Source organism: Hyperolius riggenbachi, chromosome 4 (genome assembly GCF_040937935.1).
Source record: "Hyperolius riggenbachi isolate aHypRig1 chromosome 4, aHypRig1.pri, whole genome shotgun sequence".
Taxonomy (NCBI): domain Eukaryota; kingdom Metazoa; phylum Chordata; class Amphibia; order Anura; family Hyperoliidae; genus Hyperolius; species Hyperolius riggenbachi.
The window spans coordinates 90,663,083-90,683,943 of NC_090649.1; the positions used below are offsets into that span (position 1 = coordinate 90,663,083).

At 43.1% G+C, this 20,861-nt stretch overlaps 1 protein-coding gene across 6 annotated transcripts in view; it reads right to left on the minus strand.

The window, feature by feature from the left end:
• LPIN1 (lipin 1) overlaps window positions 1-20,861 on the minus strand; it is a 235,402-nt gene that overhangs the window by 32,108 nt on the left and 182,433 nt on the right. For all 6 annotated transcript variants that reach the window (XM_068280284.1, XM_068280285.1, XM_068280288.1 and 3 more), the window contains 3 exons: window positions 14,301-14,393; window positions 10,223-10,302; window positions 8,491-8,632 (listed from right to left, as the gene is read on the minus strand). In XM_068280284.1, the coding sequence (XP_068136385.1) occupies window positions 8,491-8,632; window positions 10,223-10,302; window positions 14,301-14,393 (315 nt within the window). The remainder of the gene's footprint in view (window positions 1-8,490; window positions 8,633-10,222; window positions 10,303-14,300; window positions 14,394-20,861) is intronic.

Here is a 20,861-nt window from a genome sequence, read left to right on the forward strand (position 1 = left end):
CAGGGATATGTGAGGGAGCAGGCTGGTGTTGTACTTTGTTCTCTGGTTGAACTCGATGGTCATATGCCTTTTTTCAACCCAAATAACTATGTAACTATGTAACAGACATGGTCTTCAATTCACAAAGGGCTGTTCAATAAAAATAAAAAAAACAGGTCGTTATAATACCACATTTGGTATTTAAGACTTTTTCTTTATTGCAATTTCACAGATATTCCCAGGTGCGGTAGAAGCTCAGTAATTTAACAAAAAATTTTGCTTCAATTCACCATTCCCTGTTTGGTATGTAGAGGTCTCACTAGTGGAGTAGGTTTCTGCAGCAAGCTGTGCGGACTGGTCTGCATCAGCTGTTCCTGTGTCCTGTGACAGCTTGTTAGAGAAGAAAAGACTTGCTGCATCACTTTAGATGTGCTTACATGCCACTAGAGGTCTCTCTTCATTATATAGATCCACACATCTAATGTAATGCAGAAAAGCCTCTTTGAATGGCTCTTCCTCCTGCTCTGCCATTCTGAAGTCCCACCCGCAAGTGCTTCGGTTCAAATGGGGTAAGAAGGAGGGGGGGGGATCTTTCTATTGGCTTTCTGCTTTCCGCTGTCTGTCAATGCAATTCCATGCTATTTGCTAGTATCCAACAGATAGAGCAAGATCTCAATTTAGGCGAGATCTTCCCTATGCTGGAAAATGCCACTGTCTGACCTATTTAGTCATAGGATTAGAAAGGTTTAATGTTAACATATATATATATATATATATATATATATATATATATATATATATATATATATATATATATATATATATATATATATATATATATATAATCTTCCCATTTCAAGTCTGCAGCAAACTAAAAATTTCCAAAACTGAGTGAAATTTCTCTGCAACCTTGACAACGGGACTCTGGGTGTTCCGTTTGCAGTACTGTTGCCACACAACCATCCAGAAACTCTCACCTTGCTGCAGGAGTGATTAGCTGCACAAGGCAGGAGTCTTTGCTGCAACACCTGGACTAATGTCTAATCCACTGACTAGAAGCAAACTGATACTCCTACCTGTCGGCTTATGTTTTAGATGCACGTTGAAAATAAAGTAAACATGTTGAAATAGTAGTTACTTCTAGTTACAGCTCAAATGATTCCTTATTTACTTGAAAGACGAAACCGGACGGCTTCCGATTGATCGCCGCATCCCTTTGACTATTTTTTTGGGAGTAATTGATCCCCCGCTGCTTATTTATGCAAGCGAGTGACATCAGCGAGGAACGGTAGCGATCGCAAAGCCTTATTTATAATAAATATCACATAGGAGACCCAACCGACAAAGCGAAGAAGACATTATTGTTCATTTATTGAGTGTTCCGCTGACAAACGCACAGATTATGGCGTCTGCCTCTTCATAAATCTTTAATAATTCAGACCTGCCATCTATTCCCCTTCTAAGCCATTAGTTTCCTCTCTTCATCTTTTGCCTTCAAACATCCCATCCCTCCTCTGCACAGATACATTTCATCTGATTCCGGCCTCATTACTGGCCGCAGCAGCCTTCCTCCAGACACAGCAATTACACAATGGCAATACTGCTAATGGATATTCCTAATGGTCTCCCATCTGACATCAGACCAATTATATTTAGATACTGCGCGCTCCTGACAAAGTGTGATTCCCGGCTTCCTCCGCACACCCTGTGTCAGGAATAATCACCTCATTTGCTTTGCCTCTGTGTTTGTGCTGTGGCGGTGTATGCGTGCAGCACGGGACGGAAGCGAGAAACATGGAGCGAAATCTAGCAGGGTTTGCTCAGGAATGGGGTTGTTCTCTATGGGACATCTGAGTCTTCTCTGTGTAGATCACATGTGTCGAACTCCAGGCCTGGAGGGCCAGATCCATGCCAGTGTTTAGGATGGACTGAGAAAGAGAGGAATGTGTTCTACCTGATGGACCACACCTTTCCTGATTCAGACCCATAAATTAATTTGAGCTGTATCAAAAATGTGTGAGGATCTTGGCCCTCGTAGGACCGGTTTGACATACCTGGTGTAGATGAACCTCTCAGTTCTCTAGACTCACTGAATAATGCCCGGAACTCACTGTGCTCCAGCCAGGAATCATGAAGCCTTTAATAAGTGATGCTATAAATTGGACTGTGTGACTGTGGCGACAACAGCATTCGCCAACAGGTGGTAGTGAATGCGAAGAGGCTCATGCTCGCATTATATACTCGCAAACCTTCGCCCCCCCCCCCCCCCCCCATCCCCCTGAATCTGGTAGGCAGAATTATTTTCAGCTCATTGACCATCTCCAGTGGAGACGATGTGTATGGCAAATGGATGTTGGTGACTGGTTTCTTTAATGTTGAGATATTAAAAGAGATACTGTAAGAATAACACCCCCCCCCCCCCCCCCCCGGTATACTCACCTCAGGAGGGGGAAGCCTCTGGATCCTAATGAGGCTTTCCTCATGCTTCCCTGTCCCGGCGATCCAGCATTGGAAACCCGATAGCCGATGTACACGCAATGGCCTCTGCAATGTCGGTCCACCTGGCTTACCAGTTGGCAAGCAGTTCTGCTGATTTTTCTGGCATCAGCAGTGTATGGCTCACACACTTGAAACAAGCATGCAGCTAATCCAGCCAGTGTTTAATCTGTATGCTTGTTTGGGGTCTATGGCTTAAAGAGACTCTCTAACAAAAATTTTCATCCTTATTTCTTCTATCCTATAAGTTCCTATACCTGTTCTAATGTGCTCTGTCTAACTGCAGCATTTCCTAGTTGCACAGTGGCTGTATTATCTATGTTGTATGATCTAATCTTCTCTCCTCTGTCGGGCTCAGGCAGTCAGGCTGGAATGTGCTGTGCTGCTTGTGATTGGATAGAAGCTATACACACCCTCTCCAGGCCCCCTGCACACGCTGTATGACTCACACACTGAGCTACTCTCAGCCTATCACTTGCTATGTCTTTTGTTTGTAAACACTGCATAAAAATGGCAATTACAAGCCAGGATTGCAGCAGGGAGTGGCAGAAACAGCACAGAGGGGCCCAGGACAACATAATGAATAGAATGGTATGCTTTTTATTGTAAGAATTTTAGAGTACAGATTCTCTTTAAAGTATTAGAGGCAGAGGATCATTAGGACAGCCAGGCAACTGGTATTGTTTAAAGGGAAATGAATATGGCAGCCTCCATATCCCTCTCAATTCAGGTGTGCTTTAAAAATCAAAACTTGTTGTAATGCAGAGCCAGCGGCGGCCATAGCTTTTTTCAGGTCGAAAATATACCATTCATGTAAGTAAGCTATATGTGCCAGAAGGTATAGAAAAAAAAAAGTAATGGCAGAAATACATTCCTTCATGCTTTTAACGTACAAGCATATGTTAAATGTAACACGTTAACAGGAATGGAAATATCTCACGCTACAACATGATCTATATTTCCATAGGTGACTGGTGGAGGCCCGATTATAGCACAGATGACAGAGACCATCAATATATAGGCTGCCTGTGACAGACGCAGCTTGATGCTACATACGCTCACTCATTCTGCTCGTTTCTCAGTAAAAATATCCTAGTTGCAGAGACTTTTAGCAAACATACTCTTCCTTCTTCTATACACACAATAAGGCTATTAAGCGCTCAATACTATTGGCTAATTGCAGTTCAGCACTTGTATTGGCCTGAGGAAGCAGACTTAGACCCGTGAGACGCGTTGCCTGTGCATAATAAATCTTATCGTCTTATCTAGCTGTCGTCACTGAGGTAAGCCACCTAATTATTAGCGTTTTGTTTATAATCCAATTTTATTCTCACCTGGGCGCCGCTTTACCCTTATTGTATGCATTATACCCCCTATCCTATAAAGGTTGGAGGGGATCCCTCTGGTGTCACATGATGGGCGCCATTGTGACATCCAGCACTAGGTACTGGCAGTGAAGAGGCACCCCCCCCATGGAATAACATCTGAGCGTAGCCTGTCGGGTAACACCATCGTGTGTCAAGCGCTGACACACGCGGCTATACAAACGCCACCAGCACTAGGAACTGGCAGTGTAGAGTTGGCACCCCCATGGAACAACATATGAGCGTGGCCTGTTGGGTAACAATATCCCATGTTAAGTGTTGACACACGTGGTGTTACAAACGCGGCCGTTCGGCTGAATTTAAATTGCACCCCTTGACTTCTATTCTTCCAGCAGAACGGAAAACGATTAAACAATTCCCGTGTGTAAAGTAGATTTCCAGATGATATTCTTCACCCTGACTCAGGATATTATAACCAGCTGGCCTGGTTTATGGGCGCTAGATTAGCTCCTGATCTTCAGCCTGTGTAATGACAGGCCAGTCAAAGTGCCATTACCAAAGCTTAGATCTCCAATATGTTTTCTAGAGTATCCACACATAAAGCAGTCAGACAGGGCGACATCATTACCTATCTAGGAAGGCTGCCTCTGTCACTTTATCCTGATGCTTAGAAACAACTCTGAAAATGTACCAAAGAGTGACTTTTATATTAAGTTATAATGGAAAATTGTGATGTGCTTCCTTTAAAGCAGAATATACAATAAAATATTGTTTTCCTATGCTTTATTGCTCATTAAGCTGGCCATATATCTATCGATTTTGTGGCCTCCGTTTTGATAATCCTATCAAATCGGATGAAATTCGGAGCTGCAACAACAAGCATGTCCGATTGACGATTCAATCGTTTTTGGGTGAAATCAGTCAAATGTATCAATCAAGCATGCTGGAAAATCTCAGGCAAATATGGTTGATCGGATGCAATATCAGGCTGACATGGCTGATCGGGTGCGCTGTGGTAACAGCATGGGCTATTGCGGTAACCAGCAAACGCGACCCGACCCCCCCCCCCGGCCGCTGTCCCCCCATATGGAAATGTACCCGTGCATTGGAAAGTTTACCTGTTCCAGCTGCTGTGACTGCCCAGCAGCTCCCAGTCTTGTCAGCTGCTTCCCCCGAGCACCACCAGGTGTGTGTGTGTGGGTGATGTCACACATGCGTGGTGGCTGCATGACGGTGGTGGACAGTGGGAGCAGGTGAGATTGCAATGCACGGGGAAGGGGGAGGGAACCAGAAATCACATTAACATTTGGGGGGACAGCGGTCAGGCAGTGGAGGTGGCGTCACAAGGATGATTCCCAAAAGTATTCATGTTGAAATCAATCGGAAGTCGGTCTGTGGTGTATGGGCAGCCAACAGATTTCTCTCCAATCAGATTTGATCAGAGAGGAATCTGTGTCTTAGTCGACCTGCCCATACATTGCTAGATGGTATGGCTAAACTATTGAGGTGTTATCTAGACTATAGTTCAACTTTAAGAGACTGTATGTTATGTTGTAATAGTCAAGTTCAAATTATTCTGAGTATTTTCTTACTTGCTGGTGGCTTAAAGGGCATTTTATTGATAAGGTGAGAAAATTCACCTAGGAGAAAACTCAGAAGAAAAAGTGAACTGGATTGGACCCAGTGTGTCTAAAATAATATATATCGGTAAATAAAATGTTGCCTTAAAGGGGCACTACAATGAAAAAGTGTAACATTTAAAATATGTGCAAACACATACAAATAAGAAGTACATTTTTTTTCCAGAGTAAAATGAGCCATAAATTACTTTTCTATGTTGCTGTCACTTACAGTCAGTAGTAGAAATCTGACAGAAGTGACAGGTTTTGTACTAGTCCATCTCTTCATAGGGGATTCTGAGGAAGGCTTTTATTCTTTATAAAGATATTCCCTAAAAAAGATTTAAACAATGATGCTGGCCAGCTTCCCTGCTCGCTACACAGTTTTTTGGCAGTTGGACAGAGCAACTGCCATTTACTAAGTGCTTTTGAAAATAAATAAATCCCTGAGTATCCCCTATAAAGAGATGGACTAGTCCAAAACCTGTCGGTAATGTCAGATTTCTACTATCTACTGTAAGGGACAGCAACACAGGAGAAAAGTAATTTCTGGCTCATTTTACTCTGGAAAAAAAATGTACTTCTTATTTGTATATGTTTGCACATATTTTACATTTTTACAGTTTTTCGCTGTAGTGCCCCTTTAACTGAAAGCAGCTGTTACTGTCTGTAATATATAGATTTTTCATCTATCTAACATATCTAATCTTATTTTGATCTATCTATCTATCTATCTATCTATCTATCTATCTATCTATCTCTCACTCTACTATTTACCCCCATGACAGAGACATCTGTAGGTGAGTGTACTGTATATACTCGAGTATAAGTCTAGTTATTTAGGTCTGATTCACTTCATAAAAGTATATGGGTTGACTTGTACACGAGTCATGGTCAACACTGAGCACATTGAGTTATGTAACTAATAGTTACATTGCCATTTACAGCAATGTACCCTGTGGTAAGTGATACTTTCCTGATAAAGGAAATGCCAAGAAAACACAGGTCTGAATGTCCTGGCCACAGCAATTAACAAGTAAAGGGTTGGGGGGGGGGGGGGGGGGGCACACAACTTGAGCTGCATAAAAGGGAGTGAATCATTGCAGCACCTTGGGGTCTGGAGGAGGTATTGGCTGCACTTAGGGGACAGGAGGGATTAATGGCTGCAGTACTGTATGCAATGCATTCATTTACCCCTCCTGAGCCCCAAGTGCAGCCACTAACTTTGTTGGGTAACTTATACTTGAGTCAATAAAAAATTCCAGCTTAAGAGGGTTGAATATTGGAGTCGACTTATACACGAGGTCGACTTGTATTCGAGTATATACGGTAATATTTACACTTTCCATTCTTATATTCTTGTAATAGTATTGATAATTTTTGCATCAGTTCTTACCAGATAAAGGCAAACCTGAAGCGAAAATAAACGTATGAGATAATGAATTGTATGTGTAGTGCAGCTAAGAAGCAGAACATTAGTAGCAAAGAAAGGAGTCTCATTGTTTTCAGTACAGGAAGAGTTACAAAACATCAGTTATTAAAATCCTGTTTTCTGAAGCACTCAAACAGCCAAAAAATAGTGAGAGACAGCTTGCGATAAGGTTTTACTGCAGTGAAGTTCAAATGGTCATTTTTTCTGCTTTGTTTTATAACTGAAAAGACAGAGCGTGGTTTCTAAATGGCAAATAGGACAGAATGATGTAAGGTTGTAAAAAAAAAAAAAAAAAAAAAAAAGCTATTTAATTGAAAATAAAAATAGGATACTCTTTTCGTTGCTACTAATGTTCTATTCATTATCTGTACCGAACGTAGAATTCATTATATCATACTTTTTTTTTCACTTCAGGTTTGCTTTAAAAAGGAGCGGTCAGCCAAACTATCTCAGAACAAAAATCACATATATAAGTAGATGAATATTTGCTCTTCTTACATATGTATTGCATTGTCCACAGTTTGATTTAGTGACTTTTCTACAGTAAAAAAAAGAGAAAATCCTTCTTAGCATTTCCCATTTTAAGTGTGGCTATTTTGAAGCCAATCCTGATGTAATTTCCTCCTTCACTCTTCTCTGTCTGAATTGCCTGCCCTTCACTATAGAAAGTGCATTGTCTAAGAATGAGAAATATTGGCCAATCAGAGAGTAACAGAGGTATGGGAGGTGAAAATAGTAGGGACAGAGGCTTTAGCCAATCAGGCTGCATAAGTAAGTCTGAGGGGAAATAGAGAAGCTAAAAAGGACACCCCAGCATGCTCTGCAACATCCTTTTTGTGTACCAAATAAGAGTCAGGTAAACTGGGGAATGATCATCAAGGAAAGTAATAGTGATCTTAGCTTTTGCATTGCACGGTTAGCATTCCTATTACTTGTTTACCAGATAAAAATAATTGTTTTTTTATTTTATGCCCGACAGTTATACTTTAAAACTATGAGAAATATATTTTCAGTAATGAACATTATAAATAAGAAACAGACTATACATTCCCTTTACAGTGAATGGAGGGGGAAAGCGGATTATGTATGTATTAATGCAGCAGGCCCAGTAAACACTTTGCTCTGCCGGCTTATACAGAGAGCAGATATAATGGATGTTCAGGACTCCCCCTGCAATAAATAAGATTTTGGGCCCATTCACACTTAGAACCGCAGAACGCCGGCGATTACCGCCGGCGTTTTGCGGGAGTGATTTTCCCGCGATTAGCGCAGAAAAATCACTGGACACTGCGGCGGTTTTGGAGCGATCGCGATTAGCGTGCTGTGCACGCTAATCACGATCGCTAATCGCGGAATGCTCGTCGCCGGCAAACCGCTGCATGCAGCGCGGTTGCGGTTATCGCTAACCGCAACCGCGGCAGTGAGAACACTGCCACTCGCTACATTGTGTAGCGGTTCTTGCAGAACCGCTAGCGGTTTGCCGTGAGCGGGAATCGCTCGATTCCCGCACAAGTGTGAATGGGCCCTAAACCCTGATCTGACATGTCAGGCCTTCAGCAGAGAGCCCATAAGATTGTTATCTATTTCCAATTACATGCTAATGTTCCGCTGTGGAGAGACATATGGATGTGGGACTCACAAGCTGGTCAGAGGTCAGTCGCAGTGTCTTCTTATACGCAATGCCTGATGATGAAAGGTGGCTCTGGCCTGCCTGGAGAGAGCCCATGTTCTGCTTGGCTACCCTGGGATCCTCATCGCTGGACGACGACTCATCCTTTATTCTGGAACAAACACAGGAAGATTACGTGATGAACCGGAAAATGCATTTGGCTGCCGGCTCAATAGATACATTTGCTATGAATGGCTTAGTGCATTAATTGATTGTCTGGTGAAACGCCGGCCTCCTGGGAGGACATGGAAAACCTGCATGTTAAACTATCAATGAGATATTTGTGCTTCATTCATTCCTTCCATTGAGAATATAAATTCCAATAATACTTGGCACTCGGATGATGATGATGGGGGGGAGGCTGGAGCTGGGAATCATGAGAAGACAGTAAAAATAGCATTGTCTCACTGCTGTAATCATGTTACATGCATTTAAAGCTAATGTTTCACCAGGGTATAAGACACTGCTGGACACAGACTACAAAGAGACAGTCTAGGCCACCTTAAAGGACAACTCTAGGAAAAATAATTATTGCAGATTTGGATAGGGCGATAGGATGCTAAGGAGTTTAAACTTGTTTTTATTTAGTGCTGTCCTGCGCCTCCACCTGTCACAATTCCCTCACATCCTGTCCAGACAGGAAATGGAGACATTTCTCAAAGAGAGACTGCTGTCGGCAACAAATTAATAAAGCACTTTGATGTGTGGAAGATTTTAAAGGAACCCAAGGCATGAGGTATATGGAAGCTGCCATATTTATTTCCTTTTAGACAATTCCAGTTGCCTGGCTGTCCTGCTAAACTCATTGGCTGCAGTAGTGTCTAAATCATACACCTGATAAAAAGCATGCAGCTAATCAGGTTAGATTTATCAGAGACATCTCATCTGCATGCTTGTTCAGGGTCTATGGCAGAGGCAGAGGGTCAGCAATTTGGGCTCGGTCTTTTGACAGCGCCCAAATTACTGTCTGAGCGTTACTTAATTCCCATTACGACCTGTGGCGGCGCATGGTGCACCCAAATTTCCCAAGCCTTTTTTGTCTCACTCGTGAAAGAAGACTAACAGGACTGCCAGGCAACTGGTATTGTTTAAAGGAAATAATTATGGCAGCCTCCATTAAAGTGCACCGCAGAAAAAAAAGTTCTATACATACCTGGGGCTTCCTCCAACCCCATCACTCAGATCGTTCCCACGCCACCGTCCTCCGCTGCCTGCAGCTTCAGTATCGGGTCCCATAACTTCCTCCAGTCGCGGCCAGTCTGTGCAAGAGAAGTGCGCCCTCTACGTATCCCTCCGGCAGAGATAGTTACGGGACCCGGTACCGGAGCTGCAGGCAGCGGAGGACAGCGCTGTGGGAGCGATCCATGCGCATGTGACTGGAGGAAGCCCCAGGTATGTAAAAAACTATTTTTTCATCTATGGTTTCCTTTAAAGATTAAATATGACCCAGGCCGATTCTTGTCACCTAGAAGCCAGTATGCAGTAAAAATTCTGACCAGTTCTGCTGTATCATTTATGCTGGGAAACATCACAGGAAAGCACATTATGCAATAGATCTCGCCTCTGCCAGCAATGTCATGCCTATTGGTCTGCTGGCAGTTTTATGGGCAGATTCTTGAACAAGCATGAAGCCAGAGGTATTGTCTGATATCAGTCTTGTTTCATTTATGGTACAGGTTTGTTTTGCGGTCACTTTACTGACCTGTTTTCCATGCAGGCGCCGTCAGCTTGCTCTCCCGCATACAGTCCTTTTCCGCCCAGGCCTTGCTCTGCCTTATTCTCCTAATGGAAGGAATGGTTAGACCGGTTATTCTGTATGGCCAAGAAAGTGTGCAAGTCATTGTAGCCGAGACACTGAAGACATTATGAGAATTCCAGATGTCAAATCCTCTAACGCTCAAAGCAGATCATTAAACCAGGTACTGCACAATGCATTTACAGAGGAAATGAAAAAGAGCGCTGCGGTAAATGCGGATACTCGACAGGAATTCATCGGACACAGGATGGATTTGGGAAATGACAAATGCAGGTTTTCAACTTCCCTGGCAGAGAAGACTGACTGGTTCATAGAAATGATATATTCCAGAGCTGGCGTCCTGATTTCAGGCTGAGGGGAATTTATATACAGTGTTTACTCTGTGCTTGTGTGAATCATTATTATTATTATTATAATCATACCCGTAGTATAGAAGCATTTTATTTGATAGGTCTATCTGTTCTTTATGTTCATTAAGAGGAACTTGAACATCCCAGGCTGATACCCCCTTTCCCATGAGAAATCTTTACCGTGGGGTCTGTACAGCTGATATTGTGGCAAAACCCCTCCCACAGTGTGATGTCAGGTGTGTGTTTGTGTGATGCGTGTGTGTGATGTGTGTGTGTGATGCGTGTGTGTGTGTGGCCATTCATAAGAAGAAAGACTTAAAGAGACACTAAAGCGAAAAAAAATATGATATGATTTGTATGTGTAGTACAGCTAAGAAATAAAACATTAAGATCAGATACATCAGTGTAATGGTTTCCAGTACAGGAAGAGTTAAGAAACTCCAGTTATCGCTATACAAAAAAGCCATTATCTCTACGACTTAAAAGTCGTGGAGAGGGCTGTTTTCTGACTTTTATTATCTCAACTGTTAGTAAACTATTTACTTTTCCTCTGGCAGAGGAGAGGTCATTAGTTCACAGACTGCTCTGAAAGACTCATTTTGAATGCAGAGTGTTGTGTAATCTGCACATATGAGAGAATGATGCAATGTTAGAAAAAAACACTATATACCTGAAAATAAAAATATGAGAATATTTTCTTTGCGGTTAATCTTCTAGTAATTATTCATAGTACACAAGCGATTCATTATATCATATATATTTTTTTCGCTTCAGTGTCTCTTTAATAAGAAGAGGTTTGGTTTGACTTTTCGAATGAGATATTTATTGCAAAGGTTTAGCCATGTACTTGCACTTTTGTGCCTCCTGTATAGCATCCCTGACGAAGCCTTTCGTCTAAAAGGCGAAATGTGGTAGATTTTCAATTATTGGGAGGTGGGCTACAATTTCTCATGAATATAGAGATAGTAATTACCGGTAGTAGTTGGAAGTAAAGGGCAATCATGAGATAGCTATACCTCCTCCTTCTGAAAAAGATCTCGAACAATATCTTTATTTACAGCTAAAGTTGTATCATGTCAGTGTAAAAGTAATTTAAACCTACCCTTTTACTGAACTAATAAAAGTTTAAAAAGAACTGTAGTGAAAATATCACAATTAATAAAATTGCTTTTTTTTAAAAAATATTCATTTATAAATTAGTCACTGAACACTCACTGTAAAAAAAATAATCTTTCCTCATTCGATTTACATTTTGAAATCACAGGTATTGACATCTTTAGTCCTGTCAGGTGATCTCTGTAGAATGTTTGGTTACTGAGAGTTCTGAAGCCAGTAGACAATGTACCTTGTCTCCCTGAACTGCTCTCGGGAGGGGAATTCCACATAGCTAATCAGCCTAGGTCAGTGATGGCTAACCTTGGCACTCCAGCTGTGACAAAGCTACAAATCCCATCATGCCTCTGCCTCCTCGAGTTATGCTTAGAGCTGTCGGAGTATTGCAATGCCTTATGGTAGTTCCACCACAGCTGGAGTGCCAAGGTTAGCCATCACTGGCCTAGGTTAAGCACCACTGGAAGGGTAGGGCTACATTAATACACAGCTATGCAAATCTATACAGTTCCACTTTAACGTTTAACAAACCAAACCTCTTATAATTAGACATATGTGCATGTTGTTGCTGACACTAAGCACTTGCGGTGTGAAGCGTGTTAGCGTTCTTCTCCTGGATCTGATACAGGAGTAAAAGCCCTGGGCGAGCAATTTCCTGGGGTGCAGACTTTCTTCGGGGCCCGTTTCCACTAGAGCGAATCGGAAATCTGTGCGGTGGACTGTGCAAAAAAAACCCTGCACAGCAGAGCCATGAGAATTCGCACACCGCAAGGCTAGTGTGCGATTCGCCTGTAATGTATTTAATAGGAAATTTGCCTGCATTTTCGCTTTGCGAATTTTCCATGCGAATTTGCGTACGTTTTTGCTTAAAATCAATGTAAAAGCCACAGGCACTGACATGGTTAAATTTGCATACTTACAAACAGATGTGAATTAACGCGTTTTTGTGTTAAAATTTACATACAAATGCGTACGTATTTGCATCTGCATGCAAATTCATTTTTGTGTTTTCCGCAACCGAATTACACCGCACTAGTGAAAACTGGCCCTCACTCTTATATATGAAAGTACAGAACATTCTCTAGGGCCCATTCACACTAGAAGCGCTTTTCTTAGAGTTTTGCGATTGATTAGCGGCTTTTAAAAACGCTTCCGCGATTTTAATGAAAGTGAATGGGAGCGATTTGAAAAACAGTTAATCGCAAAACGCTCAGAAAAGCGCTTCTAGTGTGAATGGGCCCTTTAGAGAAGAAGACAAGACACTATTTTGTGACTGAGCTGTGGAAATACAGAGGCGCAGAGTTTCCCTCACATTGCGGCATGTCTTATAAAGCCACTGACAATTACGGAGACTAGCTGTACTAGATTATGCCACGCTTGTCAGCAGAGACTCTGGTAACGTGTAGCAGTCAAACCACACCGACGCAGTGCTGACAATGGAACGCATTTGTTTACTGCATTGCTGATGCAATATTACATACGCTCCTCTAACTTGTTTTGATGCAATGCAATAGTATTTCTTATTCAACTACTTAAAGAGGAACTCGAGCCTAAACAAACATACTGTCATGAAGTTACATTAGTTATGTTAATTAAAATAGATAGGTAATATAATCTCTTACCCACCCGGTTTTAAAAGAACAGACAAATGTTTGATTTCATGATGGCAGCCATCTTTTTTGGTTGAAAGGAGGTGACAGGGAGCATGAGACACAGTTCCAACTGTCCTGTGTCCTGAGCACCTCTCCCAGTTGCTAGGCAACGTGAACAACAACATAGTAAATCACATCAAGCTCTGCACAGCATCAGGGAAAAAAACCCAGGCTTTTTTTCTTTGATGGGTGGAGCTTAGCTAAAAATGCAGCTAAAAATGATGCTTTGGTAAGAAAAACAATGTTCTGATGCTGTGAAACTGTTAAAGAAACACCAAGCCTTTTCAGTTCTGCTGAGTAGAATTTTAGTCCGGAGGTTCACTTTAACAGCAACAGTCACTACTATACAAGCCATACAATGACCTGCCACTAGATCGACCATCAGATAGATTCATCTCTGACTGAATGTGATCAGATTGCCTGCCCACACACTGCACACCGATTTCCAATAGATTTCACCCCCTCCCCCCCCCAGTGTATATGTCCCCGTGTAAAGTGTTAAAGGCTCACCTGTCTGCCGGCACTACTCCTGACCTCCAGCATCACAGCGAGCACCTGTGCCATAGGCAGATTAGCGATGTTGCTATATGCACAGGTGTTACATGGTACAGGCGTCCGCTGTGACGCTGGACACAATGCATATGATGGGGGAGACACAGGCCAGGGGTCCGTCAGTCATGGCAACATTGAACGTTGTTACCACTGTCCACCCGATCGAGCCCTTTTGACCGATTGCGACTGGAACTCTATGGAAAGATTTGGTGGCCATTGTACAGCACTAATTCTCCTTCAAATGATCACATCAAAAGGTCGATCGGGCCGCAAAGTGGAGAAATGTATGAGCACCCCCACATGACAACAGACCATTCAGGCCACGAGACATAAAACAGACATTCTGCATCACAGACTTACCACTTTGATGCTACTGTTCCGTCCACGCCAGGAGAACCACCACCTGCCTCCCTTTTTGGGCATCTTGTCCCTCATCAGGCTGTCCACAGTGACCTGTGAGAAGTGCACGGTGACCACAGTAAAAGGAAAAAAAAAAATAGAAAAGAAAAAAGCAAAACAGAAACATCTAAATGAATGAAATAAGAGGCCAACCGAAAAGAAACATGTAGAAACCAATGAAACAATGGCAAGCAAGCACGGCTATGAGAAACATACATACTGTCTGTTGGCCACAGAGACTAGAAAAACAAAATCTAATGGAATCTACCAGAGCACAGACGTAATCAAAGCAAGAGTACTTGAAAGAAGAGAAAGAAGAGAACACAAACGTTTTGTTAGTATTTGGAGTTATGTGCAGACATGAACACTAGATGAAGATGATGTGTGTATTACAGGAAGAGCAAATCAAATAGATAAAGCACTGCATATAAAAGCCCCTTGAAGTACTGGCCAAGTTACTTACATTTGCTGCTGCTCTAATAACCTCCACTATCCACAAACCTCAAATGCAAAGGGGGCCGTAAATGAACACTGGGACCATCGTGAGCCAACCTCAGTGACTAGTGGCCACCTCCCTCCCTTGTAAAGTTGCATGTTGTCTAGTGGCCCCCTCCCTCCCCTATGCAGTTCCCTGGTGTCTAGGGCTCCCTCCCTCCACTATGCAGTTTCCTGGTGTCTAGGGCTCCCTCCCTCCCCTATGCAGTTCCCTGGTGTCTAGGGCTCCCTCCCTCCACTATGCAGTTCCCTGGTGTGTAGTTGCCCTATTCCCTCTGGTGTCTAGTGGTCCACCTCCTAACCATAAATAGTTCCCTGGTGTCTTAGTCCTCCCCCCCCCCCAGCTTCCCCTATACAGTTCCCTGGTGTTTAGAGCTTCCCTCATCTCTCCCCCATATGGCTTCTCTGGTTATCTAGGACTAGGATTTTCTTTCCATGCCCTGGAGAATGAATCCCGATCCCGCCACTAAAATTATAAGAAGGAAGTTCTCCAGGGTCGACAGGAAGTTCCTCCTCCCTCAAGCCACTCTCAAGACAGGAAGTTTCTCCTCCCTTAAGCCAGGAAGCTTCTCCTCCCTCAAAACAAAGCCCCTCCTCCCTCAAGACAGGAAGTTCCTCCTCCCCATGCTTTGCTGTTATTTCTGTAATGTGATCCATGGCTCACTCAGCCAATAGGCATACTCATAATCTCAATTCTCAGTTCCATTTTCCATTACAAGATTTAATCAAAACTCTGACACTACTAAAGAGCTAGATATGCACTATATGCTGTAATCCTAATTATATAATGTTTCATCATATGGCCTGTTTCAATTGCCTGAGTTTGTTTTAGGGTTAAATAAACTCAATAAGTTAGTTTCACATACAGGATCCCACAAAGCCATTCACAAATAAACAAACATGTAGTTGGCAGTAAATAAACATTTAAAATATAAAAAGTATTGTTTTACAGGAAAAAAAAAAAAAAAAGGTCTTTGTTGGTCAAAATGTTTTCTAAAACAAATCATAACACGGTGGTCAGGGCATGCGGGTGTGATCAGATCTCCTCACATGGTGTATTAAAGGACCCTAGGTCCTGTTTGATTAGTTTATAAATATATTTAAAAATAGTGCAATCAAAATAAAGTTAAAGGACAGCTAATCAGAGACATATGGAAGCTGCCATATTTATTTCCTTTTAAACAATACATATTGCCTGGCTGCCCGGCTGATCCTCTGCCTTTTAAACTTTTAGTCATTGCCCCTGTAAAAGCATGCAAATCAGCTGTTTGGTTTAACCACTTAAACGGAACCAGAAATGAAGGGTGGTTGAAAAATGAAAAAAAGATTTTATACATACCTGGGGCTTCCTCCAGCCCCATCAGCCTGGATCGCTCCCAGGCCGCCATCCTCCGCTGCCTCTATCGCCGGTACCAGGTCCCGTCACTTCCACCAGACGCAGCCAGTGTTCTGCATGCACAGGGGCTCCCTCCGGCTCTGTACGCATGCGTCTGCACACTACGGAGGGAGCGCACTGCACTTGCATTGACTGGCTTAACTGGTCGAAATTACGGGACCTGGTAGCGGCGGACAGAGGCAGCGGAGGACGGCGGCGTGGGAGCGATCCAGGCTGATGGGGCTGGAGGAAGCCCCAGGTATGTATAAATTTAGTATCATCTTCGTCTCTGGGTCTCTAAGATTTTAGGACGTGAATTTAACATCTTAATTGGCCCCCCTGTACTTCCGGGACGTGAAATTCATGTCCGGCAGTTAAAACACCAAGCTCTCCATTTGGCACGAGGGTGCATTCATTTAACAGTGATTGAGTGCTGCAACTAGCTTTTATGAAGGAGTGCTGCAAGTAAAAAAAAAAAAAAAAAGTAAAAAAAGTATTAAAGTGACAGTGTCCCCATTAAATAAAGTGCCCCCCCCCCCCCCCCCAATATAAATATGAACTTCTACCTAACTAATTAACCCCTTATGTCACCTTTACTTAGATTTAATCCCCAAGATTAGTGGATATTGGTAATGGTTGTCGCCCATAGCGATCGGGCGTGATCGTTACGGCGACAACGACGGGACCCATCACTGCACATCTACATTGCTGAGCTATAGTCTAGTAATGTTTCTGTACAGCACTGTACGGTGCCACATAGCATTGGGTACCAATCGCTGCAAGCACACATGCTGGCAATAATGGTACTCCACATTCCCAACTAGTGATTAAATATGGCATGTAGGGTATCAATTCAACTGGAAAACATATTTTGAGATGTTTTATAACTGTGGCTGTGTGAAATTTTCTGCACGTACGCCTATTTTTTCCCTATAAAATGCCTAAAAAAAAAATTTAAGAATTCTTGAAAACAAAGATTACCCAAAGAAAGCCTAGATTGTCCTGAAAAAAAATCTACATGTGTATAACTTTGATGGCATAAGTAACGAGAAAGTTATTGCTACATCGACAGCGACAGCTGAAATGCCAAAACTGTAAGGAATCTCAAGGGGGGAAAAGCCTTGGAATGCAAAGTGGTTACAGGAATCCCAAGGTAAAAAATGCAATCTACACTTACCTGGGGGTTCTTTCAGCCCGTAGAAGTCTTCTAGGTCCCTCGCCGCAGCTCCAGTGTCCAGCTGGCTGCCCGTAAGGCTCACCAACCCATTGGCGGGTCGGCGATTCTAGCGTCTACCCACACACAAACGCGCCCAAATCATCAGGTGCCTACGGCGCCGGCGCAGTTCTCGCCCAGTGTTGTGAGTGGCGTCGTTCACAGGTGCCGCAAAGTGTCAACGAGCTTTAAGTGCGGCCAGCGGGACACCGGGAACCCCCGGAGCTGCAGCGAGGGACCCAGAAGGCCTGTGATCTGCTGCAGCAGGTCTCCCTGTAGGAGCATTCACACTGCAGCATGGACAAAATGCAAAAGTGCTGTATGCAGCATTTCAGGAATGACCACAAAATATTGGCAAAAAAAACTGCAATTGTGATTTTTCTGCATGTTGTACACATGTGGCCAACTGCGCAATATCAGCCTAACAGTCGTTTGACTTGATCCGCTGGATAAATTGGGCAAACCGCCGGTTATCAGTGGCTTGACGTTTGCCAGCTATACACATGCCTGATTGTAAGTCAAAAGACCAAAATCAGACGACGATCAGGTGTGTTTGTTAGATGTGTGTACAGTATAAGCCTTTGGTCCTCTTTTACACTGGAACGTTTTCATTGCGTTGCATTACCCTTTTTACCATAGGGTAACACACTAAAGCAATGAAAACCTATGGGGCCTTACATACCTACCGCGGTGCCATGGAACGATCAAATTTACTGCAACATCAGCATGACGACCGTTAGTCACGCAAGTCTATGGCGGCATAGATATTTTAAACGGTTTACCGCTCCCATTTGCGTCGTGCATGCGTATTTTGATTTTACACTTCGGTGCACTTCCTATTTCTGCCACAGGAAGTGAGCGCTACAGAGCCTTACTTCCTGCTTGGCTTGCAAACAGAAGTGAGATTACCACGCTTAACCGTAGTAACCTCTGAAGGCTGATGTTGGCAGTGCGTTGCGATCACACCACAAGAAAAACACCTGTTTCTAGTGTGAAACTGGCCTTAGCGGAAAAGGGTCCTAATGCCTGTTCCCAAGGGCGTCTGGGGCGCTGCTGCAGGGGGAGGGGGGGGCAGGGGGGCAGCTCACCGCACCAGCCTGCAGAGTCTTCTGGCAGGCAGAGCAGGGATACGGGAAGATGTACCCAAAGCCCTGCACTGGAGACTATTTGAGTCTCCATTACAGGGCTTCGGGCGCCATCTTCCCGTAGCCCCGCTCTCTGCCTGTCAGTGCGGCGTGAGTTTCGTAGCCGCTGGCTGCAGTACATTGATCGGGGAGCTGCACACCGGGAGAGGAGTCTTCTGCAGGTGAGTAAATTTATTTTTATTTTATTTTTTTTCAGGTTAACATTTTCTGGTGAAACGCTGCCCACATTATGATTATTTTCTAGTGAAGCATTGCCGCGATATGATTTTATGGTGAAACATTGCTGCATTACGATTATTTTATGGTGAAGCATTGCCGCGTTATGATTATTTTATGGTGAAAGATTGCCGCGTTACGATTATTTTATGGTGAAACATTGCCGCATTACAATTATTTTATGGTGAAACATTGCCAGATTACGATTATTTTATGTTGAAACATTGCCAGATTATGATTATTTTATGGTGAAACATTGCTGCATTTCGATTATTTTATGGTGAAACATTGCCAGATTACGATTATTTTATGGTGAAACATTGCCGCATTACGATTATTTTATGGTGAAACATTGCCGCGTGATTATTTTATGGTGAAAGATTGACGCATTACGATTATTTTATGGTGAAAGATTGCCGCATTACGATTATTTTCATGGGGGGAGGGGGCACCACAGGTTTTCATGCCTGGAGTGACAAAATGGATAGAATAAAAATACATATATCCAGGACATTAAATAAATTAGGGAAAGGGAGCTGCTTCAGTGCACTCCCTCCTTCCCCTGTATGTTTGTCAGCATGCACACAGCTTATGCTGGTGTATGTGCATGGTGCACATGGACACATAACGTTAGCTCCCTTGTGCGATTGGTAAGATGCACTGTCTTTCCCAGGAGAGGAAGTTAGGATGTGTGCTCCTAATCCATTGATAGGTTTGATGCAATGAATGTGTTTGCATGTCTGCACTATGCATGTTACAGGGCCAGAGTTAGGACACCTATGTTTACCTGGGTACTTCTACGCAGTATAGGTGACTAAGCATAAGAATGCATTCTTCTGGGAACTAAAACCCTGGCTTTTAATTTAGCTGTAGGGATAGCAGTTGTGCCTGGATGAGTGAATCTGTGAATGCATTTGTTTGAACATTTGCATGTGAGAGTACAAAATGGATAGAGGCGCCCCTGCCTGGTACACACGTTGCAATTTTTAGTCAGTATATTTCTATCAAGTCCGATCTGATTTCTGATCGATTTTCCGATCACTTCTATACAGAAATCTGATCGGACCTGTTGGAAATAATCTGCCAATCTGATAGGAAATTGCATTGTGTGTACCGGGCATAAAGGCCACCTCCACCTGTCAGTATGCAAAGTCCCAGCACTCAGCTCCCTCTGCATTGTGTCTGGCAGTGACAGGAATGGTTCTGAGCGTGCATCGCTAGCTTGAGTTTGCCACCTGCAGCGCTCTATACTGACAGTCCTGGCATCTCATAGGAGGGCTGGTGACAAATCCCACAGCAAGATATCTGCAGGAGAGAGATATGCCCCGCAGACTGCATCCAGCTATGGTAAACAGCTCCATATAAATACTAAACTTGTTTGAATAGCTGTAGTTTCCAGATTAGATAATCAACCATTGTGCAAGGGGGAGAAGAAAGAAAAAAAATACATTCTCAAACAAATCATTCTGTTCCCATCCAGCCAGAGAGAATAGCGCACAGCTATAATGGGTAATTACATGATTCATGTCTTATTATTCTCCAGATAAACAAAACAAGTTCTAATGGAAAATGTTGCCGTGCAACCAATCCGTTCTTATGAAAAAGCATCTGACAATAGGACGGCTCAATTATGTTTATATATGAATAATGAGTTTCCTGTAGCAACCAGGCCCTGCGATGCAGCACTGAGACTTGCTTTCCCGCAATAATTTTTTTTACCTCATAAAACAGAGCTCTGCTGCCCCAAGTGGGCAGATTCTGGCACGCCGCAGCAGCCCAGGGAACGTAATCCTCAATAAGAGGCCCGAATCCCCTCTCATAAAAGTTTAATTGAAGGGAAGTGGAACTTTTAACTGCTGGGAGAGAGCCGGGAGTCAGGAATAATATGACCGCAGGACACGTTCTGTTCCTGCAGCTACACGCCGCTCTGCAAGGCACATTATTACAAACTAGGCTTTTATTTTTTGACAGGCATCCTGGGTAGATACATGTTATGATCACAGTAGCTATACCGAGACCAAAATGATGGGCACACAGGCAATGCTATTGTATTACAACTGACAAACAGGTACACACAC